The sequence below is a fragment of the Thermothelomyces heterothallicus genome (assembly GCF_042370625.1).
Source record: "Thermothelomyces heterothallicus CBS 202.75 unplaced genomic scaffold P884_scaffold_20, whole genome shotgun sequence".
NCBI classification, from domain to species: Eukaryota; Fungi; Ascomycota; class Sordariomycetes; order Sordariales; family Chaetomiaceae; genus Thermothelomyces; species Thermothelomyces heterothallicus.
This window is the reverse complement of record NW_027192581.1, coordinates 476250-495194: the sequence shown is the minus strand read 5'-3', so window position 1 is coordinate 495194 and position 18945 is coordinate 476250. Positions and strand designations below refer to the sequence as shown.

General features: G+C 55.6%; 6 protein-coding genes across 6 annotated transcripts; 2 read left to right on the top strand and 4 right to left on the bottom strand.

Annotated features, from left to right (window-relative positions):
* The first annotated feature begins 503 nt into the window (after positions 1–503).
* Positions 504–2050, top strand: P884DRAFT_56109 (WD40-repeat-containing domain protein). The gene is made up of 2 exons (XM_069445963.1): positions 504–771; positions 829–2050. Exons 1-2 carry the CDS (start codon positions 642–644, stop codon positions 1767–1769), a joined length of 1071 nt encoding a protein of 356 aa, XP_069295687.1. The 5' UTR covers positions 504–641; the 3' UTR covers positions 1770–2050.
* A 916-nt stretch (positions 2051–2966) lies between these two features.
* P884DRAFT_247641 (SPT8-like protein) lies at positions 2967–5604 on the top strand (the record flags this gene model as incomplete). Its single annotated transcript, XM_069440511.1, has 2 exons — positions 2967–4400; positions 4521–5604. The coding sequence occupies 2 exons, from the start codon at positions 2967–2969 to the stop codon at positions 5244–5246; spliced, it is 2160 nt and encodes a 719-aa protein (XP_069295686.1). The 3' UTR covers positions 5247–5604.
* Positions 5545–10287, bottom strand: P884DRAFT_312465 (P-loop containing nucleoside triphosphate hydrolase protein; the record flags this gene model as incomplete). Its single annotated transcript, XM_069445214.1, has 7 exons — positions 5545–6512; positions 6586–6598; positions 6628–7150; positions 7206–9401; positions 9457–9818; positions 9871–10170; positions 10255–10287. 7 exons carry the CDS (start codon positions 10285–10287, stop codon positions 5971–5973), a joined length of 3969 nt encoding a protein of 1322 aa, XP_069295685.1. The 3' UTR covers positions 5545–5970.
* A 1031-nt stretch (positions 10288–11318) lies between these two features.
* On the bottom strand, positions 11319–12155 carry P884DRAFT_301583 (uncharacterized protein; the record flags this gene model as incomplete). Its single annotated transcript, XM_069444869.1, has 1 exon — positions 11319–12155. One exon carries the CDS (start codon positions 12153–12155, stop codon positions 11319–11321), a length of 837 nt encoding a protein of 278 aa, XP_069295684.1.
* Positions 12156–12331: 176 nt separating this feature from the next.
* P884DRAFT_228089 (uncharacterized protein) lies at positions 12332–13771 on the bottom strand (the record flags this gene model as incomplete). The annotated part of the gene is made up of 5 exons (XM_069439706.1): positions 12332–12637; positions 12837–12880; positions 13068–13299; positions 13365–13536; positions 13602–13771. 5 exons carry the CDS (start codon positions 13769–13771, stop codon positions 12497–12499), a joined length of 759 nt encoding a protein of 252 aa, XP_069295683.1. The 3' UTR covers positions 12332–12496.
* A 626-nt stretch (positions 13772–14397) lies between these two features.
* Positions 14398–18799, bottom strand: P884DRAFT_228084 (major facilitator superfamily domain-containing protein). The gene is made up of 5 exons (XM_069439705.1): positions 18575–18799; positions 17353–18268; positions 16246–16250; positions 15978–16058; positions 14398–15910 (listed from the first exon to the last, which is right to left on the bottom strand). The coding sequence occupies exons 1-5, from the start codon at positions 18672–18674 to the stop codon at positions 14535–14537; spliced, it is 2478 nt and encodes an 825-aa protein (XP_069295682.1). The 5' UTR covers positions 18675–18799; the 3' UTR covers positions 14398–14534.
* Positions 18800–18945: the final 146 nt, after the last annotated feature.

Here is an 18945-nt window from a genome sequence, read left to right as displayed (position 1 = left end):
GGAGCAAACCCGGGATCAAGAACGGCGAGTCGATGGATAGAGTAGCAAGGAGGAAGCACCTAATAAAAAAGTAACCACAACCAGCTCCTCGCATTAAGGGAGAAAGTGGGTAGCGCGAAGTCAACCCTTGTTTCCGTTTTGGGGTGGTAGAAAACGGGGCCCACGACTACACTCAGTTGGGCTAACTTCCAAGAGCAAGCGCTCCCCTGGCAGGTGGAACACCCCGCACTGGTCTGGACAACAGAGGCCGTTGGCCGCTGGTTTGTCGCATCAACTCTTTCCCCTTCGCACAAGTGCAAACTCTGCCCACTGAAGGCACCGGGCGCGACGACCATTTTCGACCTAATTCCTCGCCTTCCTTTTGACGAACAACGACCGACTCATGACTTTACGATTTTCCGTTCTTTGGCTTTCGCTTCTCTTCTTGGCTCTTTAAGTGCCCCTTGCCCCTCCTGCCTGATAGATTCAACTGTCATCGGTCGGGCTGCCTTCAGAACCGCCACACCCTTTAGTTCGGGACCGCCCCTATTCTAGCGTCTTAATTGTTGAATTTAGAAGCGCCGACTTCATCCGACAAGCAAGTCTTCTTCCCGTTCGACCATCCTCACTTTCACGGGTTCGCACCTTGTCTCAGATTCAACATGAGCGACTCCAACGCCCCTCGTCAATACGTGCCCTTAACCTGTCATGGCCACTCTCGACCTGTGCCTCACCTGAGTTTTTCACCGCTCGAGAAGGAGGACGTGTATTATATGATCTCGGCTTGCAAAGGTTTGCGAGAAATGTATTTTTTGCGCCGCTGCGTTCGGCTGACCCAAGGTGCCGCAGATGGAAACCCCATGCTTCGTGATGGCCAAACGGGCGACTGGATTGGCACCTTTCTCGGCCACAAGGGCGCTGTATGGCAAGCGAGACTAAGCCCTGATGCTACGACTGCTGCAACCGCATCTGCCGATTTTACCGCGAAAGTCTGGGACACCCACACTGGCGAGCTGTTGTACATCCTTCAGCACGACCACATTGTCCGTGCCGTTGCCTACCCGTTCGACCAATCGGGAATGATCGCCACTGGCGGTTTTGAGAAGAAGCTTCGCATTTTTGATTTGCACGACCAGAAGCCGCCAGGCGAGCAGACGGCGACCAACTCCGACGTTGTCACTCCGGTGACCATCGAGTCTTCCCGAGCGTTCGAGATTGGCGAGGGCGTGCACAAGGAGGCGATCAAATTTATCGTCTGGGCGCAAGACCCTCGAGTCATCATCACGGCATCTGGCGACACTTTGCGTTGGTTTGATTTGCCCACAAGGCGCTGCACCCGCGAGGTACGGCTTGAGGGGGAGATCAAGTCGTGTGAGCTTGTCTCGTTGGCGCGAGGCCACAGCTCACCCACAGATATTGGTGGTGGCCTCCCCGTGTTGGCCGTTGCCGCTGGAAAGACGGCGTACTTTTGGGGCGGACCGAGGGCCGAAGATGAGTTGAAGCAGATCAAACTCCCACACGGAATCGCGAGTGTTGGTCTCGACCTGAAAGGGAGGAAGTTTGTGGTTGGCGAGGAACCGGGCACCTGGGCCCGGGTGTACAGTTGGGATGATACTAAGGAATTGGACGTACACAAGGGCCATCACGGCCCGATTTGGTCCATTGCCTTCTCGCCGGACGGGAATCTGTACGCGACAGGCTCAGAGGACGGGACGATTAAGATGTGGAAGAATTGTGAAGGGTTTTATGGGCTTTGGCGAGGGGGCGTGTCGGGTAACGGCACGGACTAGGAGGCGAACGAACGCCCTCTCGACATTCTGCCTGACACTGCTGGCATCGACGTGCTTCGCAGTCCTGCGCCGGCCCGGAGAGACAACCACGTTGCTCCGGTCACGACCCGCCATTCTGGTTCAAAGGCCACAGTGGTTTCATCTGAGGAACAGAGCATTGTCGCCCTTGTTACCTCTCCGCCTACGGAAGTTGGAAAGAACGCGTCGCTACTGCCACTTGAGCGCGGCCCCAAATCCTCGTGTTCCGATTTGCTCCTCAGTTACGAAGACACAGACAAGCAACCGCGGCCGCGGTGTACCTGCCCATCGTGTCCTCAGCATGGAAGCCCGGCCAAGTCAGGAGACATCCGGATGGAGGAATTCATGCGCCGGTCAGCTCTCCATATGATCAGTGCGGCTAGGCCTTGACCATCCAGGAGGGAGCCGGGTTAGGTTATGTTGGTGGTTATCTGTTTGTCCCAGGAACGGACTGCTTCAAGTCATTTCAGACGGCCACTCCCGTCGACCTGCATATTTTGCAGTTCAGTGATATGGGCGCTGCGAGATGGACTCTTAGATTTGCCTAGCTATTAACGTCCGTTGTCCTTGCCAGGACCTGACCGGGCTGCTGACGTGGTTGTTCCTCGGCGGATCTCACGATCCATCGAGCCATAGAACCCAGCATCGAGAATATACAGCCCAGATATAAATTTATAACAGCATTCTTCACTGCATCTAATGTCGGAACTTTGCTGAGGACCAGTTGCCGGACAGTCCTCCGTACAGAGCCCCCAAGATGAATTGCACAGAGCACCCTGGACCCGCTGTATGTATTGCGTGTCCTGTATGTGCGAACAAAATACTTTCGTAATTAATTTTGCGTTTCTCTCCGTACTATCGAGTGCTGCCCGGTCATACAAGTCCAGTCAGTTCCAGGCTTGAACTTCATACGGAATAGTGGGGTTGCAGGTTGCGAGGTTGCGGGGAGTTTCCCAACGCGTCTTTGCAGGGGGTCATAGCGCCGCAATGGCGCTTCTCTTTTGCTCGGATGCTGAGCCGAAGCAAGCTTAGAAGCGTATGCCTTGCGCATCTGGTCCATTTGTTTCCTCGACCACGAAAAGCAAAGGAGCTGCTCCAAGCTACACCCAACAGTCACGTTCATCTCTCAATTAAAATATTGACCGCCCTGATCCCTCTCTTTCTTCCCGAACCATCAAAATGGACGACGACTACGCAAGTTCCGAGAACGAGCAAGACGAACTGATGGAGGACGCCGAGGATCTCGAGGCCGAGAATGACGCGGAAGAGGAGAACGAGGACGAAGAGGAGGACCCGGACGATCAAGATGAGCCGGAACCAGAGCAAGAGGTAGAGCCGGAAGCTGAAGTCGGTGAAGCCGAAGCCGAAGCCGAAGCCGAGGGCGAGGGCGAGTCCGAGTCCATCGATGCTTCCCAGGCGCTTGCTGCCGATGGACAAGCTACCAGTCGAGATGCCCCCGCCGGCGCATCTGCCGCGCCGACAAGCCCGGCGATCGCGTCGCAATGGCGTCCCGTCCTACGACAAGAGTACATCGACGCCCCGCTTTATGACATCGTGCCGACCATGGCGGCTCCCCAGGCCACGAGCATCAACGCGCTGGCGATTACCCCCGATCTTCGGTACTGGTTAACAGGAGGGTCGGATGGGTACATCCGCAAGTACGACGGCGTGAATACCATAAACGGCAAGCAACAGCTCACTGTTGCCCAACGACACCCATTCGTCGACAGCGTCGTCAAAGCAGGCGTGTTGATGAGCTACTGGGAGAACGAGGAGCCCGCGCCCCCGAACGCGCGCCCCGAAGATAGGGTTCTGTCTCCTGTATACAGTTTGGCCGTACATAGTCGGGCGCTGTGGCTGCTGAGTGGCCTCGAAAGCGGCGGCATCAACCTGCAGAGCGTGCGCCATGACGAGGGCAAGAGGATACACTGCCTCCGCGAGGGCGGGCACACGAATGCCGTCAGCGTTCTGCAACTCGCGCCGGACGAGAAGAGCGTGCTGAGCGGGAGCTGGGACAAGACGGTCATCGATTGGGATCTAAACACGGGCAACGTCATACGCAAATTCGAAGGGAGCGGCGGCCAAATCTCAGCCATCGAGCTGCGCCCGGCCAGCGGCGCGCCCGTCCCCGCCGAGGCGAGCCAGGTCGAGGTGAAGAGCGAGGCGTTTTTCTCCGAGACCAAGCCCCGGGCGAACGGGTTTTTCCAAGATGGCGCGGCCGACGGAGCAAACTCTGGCGCAAACGGGACAGGCACGGTTGGAGATGGCTTGGGGTCGCCGGAGCACGAATCTCTCTTCGGTAGTCCGGCCGGATCCCTCTTCGGCGATGATGACACCATGGGCGGCGGCGGCGGGGGAGCGTTTGGTGATGATGACGACGAGTTTTCACGGGCCATGGACATGGAGCTTCACGACGACTCCAACACTCAGCCCTTGGATAACTCGGCAGATTTCACTATGGGTGATGCCGACATGCCCACCGGCTCCGGCTTGGATACGGGCGGGCAATCCACAACAGACGGCCCCCCACCAGCGCAAGAAGGACCCAGCGCGCCTCAGGACGGTAACACGTCCAGCGACACCATGACCGGTGACACAGCCCACGACATGTCGGTCGACCTCAGCCAGCCCCTAACTGCCACCGAGCCCTCCCAACAAGATCAACAGCAGCAGCAGCAGCAGCAGCACCAACAACAACAACAAGAGCAACAGCAACAACAACAACAGCAACAGCAACAGCAACAGCAACAGCAACAACAACAACAACAACAACAACAACAACAGCCCGCTCCCTCCGATTCAGACCAACAAACCTCCCAGCCTCCAGACGGCCCTCAGCCGCCATCCTTCCACCCCAACGGTGACGGCCCTTCATCCCCCTCCATGGTCTTCTCCTCGACCGCACCACCACCCCAGAACGACCCAACCCAAACTTCGGCCAACACCTTCCTCGCCGCCGCCATCGACGGCACCATCCGCATCTGGGACCGCCGCGTCCCCAACCCGGTCGCGCGCATCAGCAACCGTCGCGGGGTGCCTCCCTGGTGCATGGGCGCGTGCTGGTCGCCCGACGGCAACTGGATCTACGCGGGGCGGCGCAACGGCACGGTCGAGGAGTTCTCGATCCACAACGCGACCAGCTCCTGGCTGCCGGAGCGCACGCTCAAGTTCCCCGCCGGCTCGGGCGCCGTCAGCTGCGTCCGGCCCATGCCCAACGGCCGCCACCTCGTCTGCGCGTCCCACGACATCCTGCGCCTGTACGACCTGCGCGACACCTCGGCATTCAAGCACAGCAAGGTGCCCTTCATCATCATCCCCGGCCCCCCCAAGGCCGGCGTCATCTCCCAGCTCTACATCGACCCGACCTCGCGGATCATGATCTCGGCGGGCGGCACCAGGGGTTGGGATGGCACCTCTACCGAGGTCATGATCGGGTATGAGATTGCTGTTGCTAAATAGTCTAGGACATCGTGCAAACGTAAGTCCTCTAGGAAAGTGACATTTTGGCAGCTGTTTGGAAATGGGTGCGTTGGGGCTGAAAAACAGGCTCTGAAATCAGGCCTGGTCAGCGGATAGGCGTGGTAGGGCGTGCTGATGACGTCCATGGGTGCGGTTATATGGGCCGTTATTATGAGTTTCTTGGGAGGATGGGGAATTGGGGATACCCATATGATACGGCGTTAGAGTTATAATTGATCGAATTTTCATGAGCCACAAAGGGATGGATTCCCGGCCTCTAAACACGACCGTTTTCCTTCACTTGAGCCTCATGTGCATATATAACTCCGTTTAGTGTCACTAGCTGCAGAGATCGCCGTAGTCTTGAGGTGAATCCTGCAACGCTGTTTGAGTAGACTAGAACGAACGCTACTCATCTCGGACCCGACCACTAGCTGGTTGCAAAGAAGCCATCGCTGTGTGCAAAAACCAGGAGACGCTCAGTCTTTCTCAAGCAGGGAGCTGCTGAAACCTCTATCGTTGTAATCCGACAACTGTTAAGCCAACATTGTGAGGAGGGTAGGCGAGCAACAGGCTCGAAAAAAAATTGAGACAAAATGGATCGACAATCTTCATTGTGCAGGGAAAGATGTTGCCGAAAGGAAGATCTCCAGAGAGACAACTTCAATCAAGCAGAGGAAAATCCCTTTAAACTCCTGCATAACGAATTGGAGACAAGAGCAAATCACAGGACAATCAGCCAGTCCTCGCAGTCAGCATCCTGGACACCACCATCTAACTGCCCATCTTCGTTGACTTGGTCTTGAGTGCAGGCCGGAACCTGAGCCTGAGCTGGAGCTTGATACGGCCCTAAAATCTCACTCAGAGGTGCTTCGCACCCGTTCACCGTGGTCGATGGCGTTGGTGTCGAAGCCTCAATCTGAGCGCAAGAGTGTGATATGACTGCATGTCCTGGCAGATTTGCGGGATGCATCTCGCCCGGCGGGGAAGTGTCCGATGGAAGGGGATCTGTGAGGAGGTCAAGCTGAACTCCGGGTAGCCGGATTGGAGCGTGCTGAGTCGTGGTATGGCGAACCGAGAGGTGCTGCGGGACCGCGGCTTGCTGTGGCGGGTCATTCTGCTCTTGAAGGGCAGTGTTCGCCGGACTTTTTCGGCTCGCTTTACCCTCGTGATGCTTTGGCGGGACACTATCCGGCGGCTTGTTCTCTATGACGGGAAGACGCGGCACTCTCTCGCTGGACAGCATCGCAGACTGCCCATTCCCGCCTTGATGGGGGTTGTTGTTCAAAGACATATTGGCCAACCCAGAAACAAGAGTCCCCTGACCGCTGATAGAGACTCCAACCGCCTGGCTGTAGGACAAGTGTAACTGTTGCGCGACTTTGCTGCCTCTTCCGACTCTCTTGCCATCTGCGAGTGTGGTCGGTTGATAGACGTCGTTGACGACTATCTCTTGCCTCCGTGGTTGTGCAGTGGCGAGATGATTGTGTCGGGTCAGCAGCTCGTGCTCTTCTTTCAAGCTCTTGGCATAATCTCCCCATCGCGCTGCGGATTGCGCTGTTTGGATTGGAATAGTTTGCATCAGTGGCTGGGTGTGTCTGCCATTTCCGTTTCCGCTTGACAAGCCAGGCTGCTCTGGAACAGGAACCTTCCGAACAGACCGGAACGGCTGGGGTATCGCGCTTCGGCTGTTCAGCTTGAACATCTCTGTCTCCTCTGCCCCCATCAGCCTCATCTTGTCCATTAAGGACATGCTCTGAACCGCAGTCTGGGTGGGCCCAGTGAGCATATCGAATTCCTTGCAGTCGCAGAAACACTTCTGCCCGCACAACTTCTGGCAGCCATGGCCGCACTCCAGCTTTTCGCGGCACGGTTCACCGCATGGGAGGACGTCATGCGGAAGACTGCATCCAGTATCAACGAATGCACCCAAACAGTATGACGGTTTCTTTGACTTACGCATGACACTTAAGAGCGCAGAAGTGGCTGCAGTTTCGAGTTTGCTTGCAAGGCCAGTCACACCCACCAGAGTTGTCTCCCCAGTCTTCGACTTCCTTTATCCATATTTCTCTGTTGTGGGGCTGACATACAAGAGGGAGACCTCGCTCCCTCTGGATGCGGCCCTGCTTTGCAAAACCCGAGCAGATCTTGTACCAGAGGTCGTGAGAGGCTTGGTGAGCGCCAAGGACGTTCTCAACGTTTCCAAAGACGTAGAATCCCCGACGAGCACGGCTGATGGCGACGACGGCACGGCGTTCGTCTTCCAGAAAGCCGACAGCATATGCGCGGTCGAACTGAGGACTCCGGACGAGTGACAAGAGAATGATATCGTTTTCCTCGCCCTGGTAGGAGTCTACAGTACACACATTGAAGATGGAGCCCATAATCGAAGGGTGACGCTTTAGCTTTCTCAACAAGACCTTGCACTGGCCCTTATAGAATGTGAGAACCGTGATCCTTTCAGAAGGAGTGCCGTTCGCTACGAGATACGCGAAGAAGTTCGTAATCATTTCGGCTTCTCGTTCGTTGAATTTGCTGAAATCTGAATTCACGTCCTCGGGCCAGGTATGGTCGAAGAGCCAAGAGTTGCGGCCGCCCATTCCGAGAACATCAGGACGATGGTTGATAGACTCCACCGAGGGGTGATCGTAGAGCTCCGGGTAGAACGGCTCCAGAATACAACGGAGCTCTGGCTTCATGCGGCGCTGTTGCTTGAGCATCACAAACGGCATGTTCAGGTTGACCATTCTCTGGAAGAGCGAGACATTGAGGTTGTAAGGCGCATCGCCGAGTCGTAAAATGTCGCACTTTGGTGCAAGCTGCTTGTGGTCACCGACCAAGATGAGTTGCTGAATCGAAGGGTACAGGGCAGAGACGATGTTGGCCTCACGGGTCTCGGCAGCCTCCTCGATAAGAAGAGACTGAGGCTGCATTGCGGCAAGGCATCCGCGATATTTAGTCAACCCAGTAGTGGTGCAGCCGACAATGTCGATTCTCTGCTTGTCGACGAGTTGGGCGTTGCCAAGGAATTTGAACGCTTTACGCTGCTTGCAGAGGTCCACGTTCTCGGCGATCAACGCAGCAAACTTTGGGGTCATGGCGTCTAGCAATCTGGCCTGAAAATGCTGGTAGACAGCGCCGCGCAGGTCGCGGTCGATGCTGAACAGATCCTGATTTCGAAGTGCTCGCGCGACGGCACGGTCCCAGCTTGTTAGGTTCGCTGGGTCTTTACCCGACCATACGTGCTTTAGTGGAATGACTGGACCGCGAAGGCGGTATAACTCGTCCTCCTCATCATAGGCGATGTTTTCGATATCTTCTTCGTCCTCCCACTCACATTCGGGGAGATTCTTGCGCGCCTCCGCCTCGCTCAGCTCAAGTTGTGTTGGATGGCGTTCATCACGAATTCTGGCGGGAATGAGGCTGTCTCCCAGCCAGAGCGCGAAGGGGCCGTGTTCATTTATGGCCTCATGGGTTTCCATCGACTCGTCGCAAAGGGAGCTGTACTGGTCTGCGGTGATGATGCCGAAGTCTAAGAGCGTTTGTGGGTCCAAGAGGCGATTGCTGAACAGAGAATCAACAAGTTCCTGGATTTTCCTGACATTCTCCTGGCGCCTAGCATCAATGCTTCTACACTTGTTGTCCGCGGGGATCTGATTTCGCCCACACTTCTGGCGTACTTCGTACAAAGTGTACGGCTTGATGAGATCGCTCTGCGTTCTACCGCCAATTCGAAGGACATTGGTTCCGGCTCTGACGCAGTGTATGAGAATCTGGTCCAAAGCATGATTTGTCTGGGCGGCTACCAGGATGGGAGGACCCCGCCGCCGCCTACGGTTGGCAACCAAGACCCTAAGTGCTTCGACGGAGGTGTACGTTTTACCGGTGCCAGGTGGGCCCTGCACAATCGCAAGCTCCTTGGATATGATGCGATGAAGGCCAAGTAACTGGGACTCATCCAAGAAGCTGAGGTCTTTCAAATCAGGGAGATCACCGTTGACGATGTCGTATGACCCCCACTCTGTCATCCCTTCAGAGCCCGTGGAAGTGGCTGCAGTGACAAGGGTAGAGTGGTCCGTAATCGGGTTTTCCTTGAGGAACTCGGGGTGTGTGTCACTGGTATAAGCTCCGGTCAAGTACTTGTCCAAAGGTGAACTGCGAGACGAGTGTAAGCGCGGGCTGGTTTAGGATTGTTTTACTAGCCACTCACTCAGTCCTTGCAGCATGTTGCAAGCCAACCAGTGAATGTCTAGCAGACTCGAAGTAACCATGCAGCGACTCGATCATGATCAGCTCAAGATGTGGGTCGAGGACGGCATCCTCGGGGTTAGCCCAAACGAGATCGACGACGGGAGGATCCCGGTCGAGTCCATTTTTGTAAGGGCGCTGTGCAATCGTTGCGATCTTGCAGATCTTCTTGAAGCTGTCGCTCTTTGGTGACAGAGCCACAATTTTTCCCGGCTGGAGCCGCTTCGATTGCTGCCATTGAATACGGTACCTTGACCGCTCCGTAGAGAACGAGACTCGGGCAAGCGGGCCGATAGTCGACATCACATATTCCTTGACTCGAACCTGCCAATGCGTCAAAGGTTGACCGATTATATGAACTTGAGTGAAGGCACACCTGCGTGTAAATATTTGTGAAATCGTCATCCATCATCGACTCCTTGCGGCGGTGGTCGGCGAAGCTCCTTACGGAATATCGCAGACCCTCAGTGGCTTCGCGGCGTAGGATCTCATACTGAGCAGCCAGGTAGTCCTCTTTGGAGGACCAAGGAACATCGACGGGGTTCTCGGGTAGCTCGTCAATGTCAGACTGCGTGGCGAGGATCTCAGCCGCAGTGGGAAATTCTGGCTTCGATTGCCAGTCATGCCTCCCTTTAGGGTTGAAGAACACATGCTCTCGGACAATATCTATTGCCGACTGTACCAGGAGAGAAAATCAGCTGCTAGCTCCGGATTGCCAGGAGCGATTTCAAGTCACAACTTCTCACCAGAAAGGACTGACCTGAGTGTTCGCATCGGTGCCGATGATGTTCATGTTGGACACCGCCTGTTGCTATTTGCCTTGAAATTGGCCAGTAGGTACTTGATCAATTTGGAGAAATGGGTGAATTCTGGTGAGTTTTGCTGTGAATGAAAGAATGGAGCTGGGGGAAGATTCAAACGGCCCGGCTACGCCGGGGTCTGGAACAACCTAATTAGACGCAGGTCGCGACAGAGAAGACGAGATGCAGCCCTGGATTTCCCGAGAAAACGAGCTGTGGCGGAAATTGATGGATTAGCAGCTTCGAGACGTGTTGGAATGAGGAAGAAAGGTGCAGGATTTTCAAGGCTGAGGCACGAGTGTCTGTATTTTTGTTCAATCCAGTGAGATAAAGTATGACAGAGAGTTCTGGTATTAAATGCGGTCATTGGGGAAGGCGCAAAGAAGGAGCACTTGCCTTCCCTGTCCTCAAAACGTTTTGGCATTCGGATGATGAGAATGCCTGCCGCACGGTGGCCCCAATAAGTGATACGTATGCTCTTTGTTAGGAAGCTCATCCTAGGAAAACAAATTCTGCACGGCTAGGTGCTTTCAACGCAGAGTTCCGCGAGGTTTGCTGAATGGTTACATAATTAATTACATGTGGTTCCGTTGCTTGATTCACTCCGGGCTCGCATTGGTAATTAGGTCTAATCAACCTTGGCATTCAGAGCGGATTTGGAGACAACAAACCGCGGGCGAGCATTCACCCTAAGACAAGGTCCTGGTCTCCGCGTACGTGCATATAATACTTGGAGGTCTTGCCCAATGATCTTCCCTGGAGCTGTTCGTTCGTTGACAAGGAAACGGAAACTTAGTGCACAAGGTTCATGCCCAAACAAAAGAAATCTCCATTTGCTCGCTGATCTGGAGGCTCCAGGAGGTGGATTGTCGGCGGCCAGTCTCAAGTCAAACACCTCAATTAAACCAGCACGTTGTAGTAACAATCACGAGAGCGACAAAAAAAGTTTGGGAAGATTAGAAATATCCAACCGACATCCCGCACCAGCCGCTCGCTCCGAGCTCTCTCTCGGTTGTTCTCAGAATCACAGATCATCAACTGGTGTGTGTCCGCTCATCCAAGTGAGCTCAGTATCCCTCATAAACTGCGCTCCCCACCGATTCGGAGTCTGCGGCCAGTCCCGAAAGCCCTTGACCAACTCATAAAACGCCTCCACGTTCTCCTCAGATGGATCTTCCACCAGCCTCTTGATGGCCTCCATCAACCCCTCGGGCTTCTCCTTGACCCCTTCCAGCACCCTCAGGAACCACTTGTGGTAGGGATACAGCACCTCGTTCTCCGCCAGGATCAGCCGCCCGCCAAACAGGACCAGCTTGCTCGCCGCCTGCCCCAGCCAGTACGCGTTGCCTTTCTGCCGGGCCTCGCCGCAGAAGCATCGCCACGCGTCCAGCTGCGCGCGGAACCGCACCACCCGCTCCCTCTTGTCCTCGACGGGGTAGCGAACCGCCCGGCGGAGCACGTCCTCGAGCGCGCCGCCCCCGATCCTGTCGAACAGCACGACGGCACCCTCGAGGGCGAACCGCGCCGGCTCGCTCCCGCGCGCGGCCACCTCCCGCAGAAAGCCCAGGCTCAGGTACTTTCCATCGACGAACCCGCCCGCGTAGGTCGCGACCTCGGCGTCGACGAAGTTGATCTCGCCCGTCCGCTGTCGCTCGGCATAGGCCTCCTCCGTCAGCACCACGAGGACGTCGACGTCCGACTCGGCCGTGGCGAAGCCGTGGGCGATGGAGCCCGACAGGATGAGGGCGAGGACGGATGGAATGGGGAAGAGGCGGGCGATGATGTTCTGGATGGTGGAGGCGTGGTGCGGATGCATGCCGGAAGGGGGGGCAAAGGTTGGTATGGGGTCCGAGGAGCCCATGATGTGTTCGTGTGGAGCGGTTGTGGATGATATTATTATAACTAGAGCTGTGGAATGTGGGTAAATGTCGGGATGGTTCAAGACTAGGCTCAAACACACGTTCTGGAGTTGAGGGAATCGACGAAGAGCACTCTGAGAGGGCGAGAGTAGGAGTCTTTGATTGACCGGGACTCGCACTCTGCGCTATGCATCTGATCGGTTTTTATAATTCTCTTTCTGAATGCCTCGCCTGAGCGTGATCTTTCTTGACTAATAATATCCCCGATAACGGGGCGGGAGGGGACAACTGAGCAATGTAGGCTAAAATCCATCCCGTGGGCCGCCGATCTTCCCTTGTCGAATCATACATTCTGAGTTCTCTTGACCACGGCGTGCTTCTCCGAGGATGGTGTCCGGACTGCTGTCACCGTGCCGGGATCGGAAAACGCGTCGGCTACGGGCTGGTTCATGCGCGGAACCCCTTGCAACTGCGATCGCAGTACCTTTTTCGGCCACAAATAATTAATCACCTGAGACTCCGGAACAGTGTCGTTTCTGCCATCTTTGGCCGGAATCGGATGTACCGAGACTCGGCTACGAACGGGACTTCTTACCTGACTTGGTCAGATGATTCGCCCAAGAGAATCGCTGCAGCGTTAATTAATGCTTCGGCCGCTACGAGGCGAACAGCGGCTAACACACCTCCTTGGCACAAACCCAGTTGTTGTAGACCATAAACCCAGGGTCTGAAGCGCACAGGGCTAGATTAGCATCTTTAAGCCAATAATATTTTAAGGGAACGGACTTCGGGAGAGATAGCTTGAGGCCACTTGGCAAGCGAAGGAATCGCTGCTTGAAGGAATTTCCAAGCGCAATCTGCATCTCAGTACGGGGGGTAGCATCTATTAGATAGCGTTTACAGACAAACCTTACATGATCTGAGACATAGACATAGACCGTACTGGGGGAAGATGATGTTGGACCGGATCCCACCAACGCATTGCTGGTTCGGAAAGTGATCAGTGTCCAGCTCGGGATCCATGCAAGGAGAATACATGCTCCCTCCCCAGTTCTCGGCCGTGTAGCAGCGGTAGCACTGTTGCGTCTTGTTCCTGAGGTTGTCCGACTCGCGCTTGGTCGAATCTCCGCTGAGCATACGGAAACCCTGGAGGGACATCGTTAGCAACGATGAGCCCGCCCCGGTGGCGCTGGAATCTCCTGTTCGCGTACTGCTTTGAAGTACAGGTTCGCTGTCCAATAATTGGAGAGATCCTCCTCGAAATGGCACGTCGTGCAGGACCCGAGTTTTGCGATATCCGTGGTAGGCATCGAGGCAGCGAAGGCGTTCCCTCCTAAAACCTGGTGCATATGCGATGACGGCGTCGCGCCCGGTTCCACGAGACTTGTCTTCGTCAGTTTCCGGCCCGGAAGTTCTTGATGGTGCGCAGCCTGGAGGCTCAAACGCACGGATCAAGCCGCTCAATCACGACCTGTGAGCAGCCAAATCGAAGCATTGCTGAGGAGCTCGTTCGAGGAGGCCCCCTCAGCATCGGTTCGTCAAGTTCATATTCTGGGTAGTACTCTGCCCTTGCTAGGCCAGCAAATTTCCCACAGGCCAAGAGGTATGAAAAGAACATTGTGACGATGAGCTGATCGCAAGAAAGAACAGTTCTGAATCACCGCACGTAAACTGCGTCAAATACGCCTTTCTGGATCGTGCTTCGCCGCCAATTCACCATGGCACAACAGGAATCTGGGTGACTATATGAGGACATCGAGTAGATCCGAGGAGCCAGACTTTGCCGCGATGTGCCGTATATTTACGTGCATCGATGCTGCATCGCTTGAAAACTGGCAATATCTTAGTTAAAAACCTGGCCTATGGGAGCGCCCCTCGCCTCTCGAATGCCGCCTATTATGCATCTGCCGCTTTTGCCCATAAAAGTTCTGTGTCTGCTCAGAAGGGTCAAGAACAGGTAGCTTTAAGGACAAGAAACTGCACCTTCTAAACAACAACGAAGACCAGAAGCTGTCGTTATCATTGGGAGGGCGAGAACGTGTTTCTGAACCTGGTAGTTCACTTTCCAAACTGCTGACTCAGCAAAGCTTGTGTCACGTATTAAAGACGTTTTCTGAGAATTAAAACGGTCGGGAACGCGTATGCGATAAATGCAAGCTGATTGGATATCAGCTCAGGGAGTTCCAAAATTGCTGCACAATGCACCTTTTTTTCAGGGAGCCTCGCGTGAAGCGCGCACAGGCTGCAGTGCTGCTGTCTATTAATTATATCACTAACTAGTTCACTCCTTCAGGCTTGACCGGATGCAGGATCCAAGCCTTGGATAGTGCATCGCTGATCGCTGCCCTGCCTTGTTGTGTTGGCTCGTTGGCCACAATTCATCACTTGGCCCGCCTTCTCTCCTCGGCCTCTTTCCTCCACTTGCCGCCAAGCCTCCACTGCACCGCGAGCCCCAGCATCGCGACGAGCTGGGCCCCAACGCAGACGGTGCACGCCGGCCCGACGCCTATGCCATTGATCATGGGCATGACGAAGCTCGTGCCGCCGGCGGCGAACAGGCACCGGGCGAGATTGAGGCTCGCGCTGGCGGCCACGCTGCGGTCGTGAAAGACGTCGACGAGGCACGTCATGACGACCGACTGCGTCGCGATGGCCGTCCAGCCCGTCACGAAGGTCGTCACGATCGGCACGGCGATGTGTACCCGCTGGGGGTACTGGATGGTCCAGCCGAAGACGATCACAGACGCGCACTGCAGGAGCGCAAAGACGGGGACCAGGTGCAGACGCGCCTTTTCGAGGGGGAAGTCATCCTCCGCGTCACCGTCGGTGTCGACGGCCGCCCGTGTCGATTCTAGCTGAAACTCGTACTGGGCCTTGAAGCGCCGATAGTCCATGTCGAGGATCTTGCCCATGATGAGCGTCCCAATCATGGAACCGACGCCGTTGGCGATAAAGGTCAAGCCAATCTCGGTCTCCCCGAGGCCGTAGTGCTCCTGAAAGAGACTGGACATGGCCGTGATGGTCATCTGCCAGACGGCGTAGTACACGGCGAGAAAGACGATGATCGGGGCGGCTTGCTTGCTGACGAGAATGTGAAAGGGACCGACGAGGTCGATGCGTTTTCTTGCCGGCGGCTCCGACGGCACTGTGTTGGGATCCCATTTGATCTTGGTGGTTCTTTGGTAGACGACCAGGGGATACTTGGCAGCTGGGTTCGACGGCGTCCGGCTCCCGTTCCCGACGATCGACCTCAGCGTCTCGGGCATGAAAAGAATGAGGAGCACGAGGAAAACACCGCTGTAGATGGCCAAGAACCAAAATATGGACCTCCATCCCAGGGATCCCGCAAGCGCCCCTCCGATCACAGGTCCCACAGCGACAGGCACGAGCAGCCCTGCCTGGAAGATGCCCATGAAACCCCCACGCTCATCACGGGTGGTGATGTCTCCAATCGCCCCGGAGCCAATGGCAATGGTGCTCGCGCTGCCGGTGCTCTGCAAGCATCGCAACACGAGCACGGCAGCATACGTCTTGGCCTCTGCTAACCCGATGCAGGCCCCGAAGAACACAACAAACGTGCCGCAGTACGCGATCCGGCGCCCCTTGACATCTGACACAGGACCCCAGAGGCTGGGCGCGATGGCTTGAAACACGAGGTACGTGGTGACAGTGAGGTTGACAAGCTCGATGGAGATGCCGAGGTCCCTGGCGACTGTCGGGAGGGCAGGGAAGTAGATGTTGGACGCGAAACCGGAGACTGCATGATTCCATTCCACTTGTCAGAGTGCCAGCCTTGCAGCCCCGGAACGAGGTCACACACTCACATGTTGCGGCGACAGAAACGACCAGCACGATCAGTGCTTTCTGCCGCTTGTCGAAGATGCTGTATGGTGCCTCGGGAGTTTCTGGTGGAGGAGGCGTTGCAGGGGGAGTGTCGTCGGTTGGAGCTGGTTGGGCTTTCGTGGTCATGACGGGCAATCTTGTCGCGAAACAAGTCTAAATGATCATGGATGAAGGGTAGGTGAGATGATAAGTCTGTTTTCCAGGTCGAGGTGGAGGTACTAATAAGTAGAGATCACGAGCCTGGCTGACGTCGCCTGGCGGAATTCGGAGTTGAGATCCGTTTTAGGGGTTTAAACCCCGGGACCCGCTCCGGAGTTGAGCGGAGTTGAGCTGCGAAATAACAGGAGGCGCATAACCCAAGACCCAGCCAGCCTGATCAAGACACAAACCGATAGTTATGAGTTAGGCAAGTAGTTACCACGACAGCCGTACCATTCGTTTCCTTGGTTCTTTCAGTTCCTTCGATTTTCCGGTCCTTTGTATTTTCACCATGGGCTCTGTGCAGCAACCCGAAGAGGCTGAGCGCAGCGTGGCATTTGGCCAACACTACGCCATCCTCCAACTGGACCTGATGTCGGTTCTGATAGATTCCGCCCAGGACGTCGACGAAGGGCAAGCGTTCATTTCCAGCTGCGTGCGGTGGAACGATGCCGTGCACCGCAAGGTCCATCGGCCGCCCACCATCTTCACCACTCTCTCCTTCTCAAATGCTTCGCAACCCGAGTTGGCACCCGACGCCGACGCCCCATTTACCAAATTGGTACGAGAATTCGGCACTTTTGAGCGAGGTTCCCCCGGGGTCCGAATAGATTCTCGCTTCGTGGTCGATGAGAAGGACATTGTCCTGGAGAAGACAAGATGGTACGCCGGCGCCGGGAATGCCCTAGAGCAGATCCTAAAGTCGCAGAACATCGACACGGTTGTTGTTGTACGTTGCCAGTCAAGCTCTCCAAGACCGATCGGGCTGTTGACAACGGCCATTTTACTTTAGTCCGGCTTGACACTTTCGGGCGTGGTGACGAGCACGGTTTATCGGCTGTTCGATTTGGACTACAGGGTATATGTCATCGCGGACAATGTGCTGGAAATGCCGGCGGGCCAGGCAACGGACTTTAAGCGCGTTATCTTGAACACTCTGTTTCCCAAGATGAACGTGCATGTCATCTCGATTGAGCAAGCCTTGCTGGCTCTGGAGCGGTCTTAGGATTAATGCTATTTCTTTGTCTTGTGTTTTCCTATCTCTGGTTATTATTCCCACTGGTCTGACGGGGCAGAGGATACAGTAGGATACAGTGATAGTAGTCTACAAGCGCACTGCGAGAAGAATGGTTGGAAGAACGGTTCGCTCAGGCCTACATGCCATGCGTGCAGCTCGTTACCGCATACATCATTGTCCCAAACTCATCGACGCTCTGCAACCACCGGTCCACTCTGCTGTGTCTTTTGACAACATCTGCCTCGTCCAAGTCTGGGGGGAGTGACCAAAGCTCGTCGATGCGAAGGCCGCCCTCAGACCACTCGGCCAAGTAGACGTTGTATGATTTCTCCCACTCGTCCCGGGTTCCTGCATGCCATAGCCATTTGCTTGCTGGCGCGAGCAATCCTCGCAACTCTGTTCCGAGGAAGGTCGGGAGCCCAGCTTTGGCAGAAAGCATGTTGTCCAAGAGGTACATGGTGAACAGCGTCCGCCGCTTTGCCTCCGCAACGATCCAGGACTCCCATTTCGGACGAGTTCCACCTTGCTCGGCTGCGCACACGAGACCCTGCGACGAGCAAGAGCATGCAATCTCTTGGAGATTCATGATGGCCTGGCGGAGGAAAGGATCGGCTTCCCGCCCGAGCAGGAAGTAGAAGACCAAGATACATATCAGATAGGCTTGGAATGCAGCAAGCAGAGTCATGTCGTCGTAAGTGTCGTACTGCCCATGGAGCTTGTCCATCTCGCGCTGCAAAACCTCCGCAGCGACCCCTTCGCTACCAGGCAGCGGCTTTTCGCAGATCCGAATCAAACTCAAGCAGGCCGAGAGCGGCGGGTTCGGCCCTGTCTGAAGCGGCTGTGCTGGGTGTAGAAATGGCAGGCTGCCATGGCCTCGGACCGCGATAGCCGCGTAAGATTTTAAGATTCTGTAGGTGAAGGCTGTGACGGCCGTGGACAGAGTTTTGGTGGTCTGTCCAGGGACAGGAATGTAAGAGTTGAGCCAGCGGTTCCGGATGTCATCCGCGTTGATGGGACACACAAGGTCGAGGTGCGAGAAGTCAAGTGCAGCCGACCCTCGTTGGGCACCACGTGTCACCTCGTGTCTCTGACGACCGGAATGACCGGCATCTGTGACGTTTGTCAAGGCCGTGTTGGCCGGGCTGGGAAGAGTAGCACCAATCGGAGGCTGTATCGATGCGGCGATTGGATTCGAGGTCTGACTTGTCGCTTCCGGTTCAGGGGTCAGTCTCGAGACTGGCCGACTCCCGAGCATTGAAACCGGGCTGCACGATTCCGTTTCCTCAATGACCGCTGTGTCTTGGAAAGAGGCTCGAGAGTGGAATGCTTGGGAATATGTGCAGGCCAATCCTCGCAGGGCACATCGGCCACAAGACGGTGCCTTGTGGTCGCATTTCGCCTTTGCATTCGAGCATGGCTGGCAGGCCTTTTGCCGTGATGTCGAGTATCTCGTAGTTTTCATGTCTGAATGGAAGGGGCTAAAACGTGGGGTTGTCTGCAAATATTGCTGAAGGGTAGGGCAGGTAACGAAGGTGGTGATGGTAAATGTCGCTGGATTGGTGGGCTGACTAAGGATGGTGAAGTGAGATGTACGGATCCGTAGTTACGGGGTAGTTATATTAGCCTAACTAACGAATCGTGCTGCGGGACACTGTATCCAGAAAAGGCGTTGGCTGACCGCCAATGAGTTGTTATCGCCACCACCCGCACCTGGCCAGTCCTTCATTGTCTTG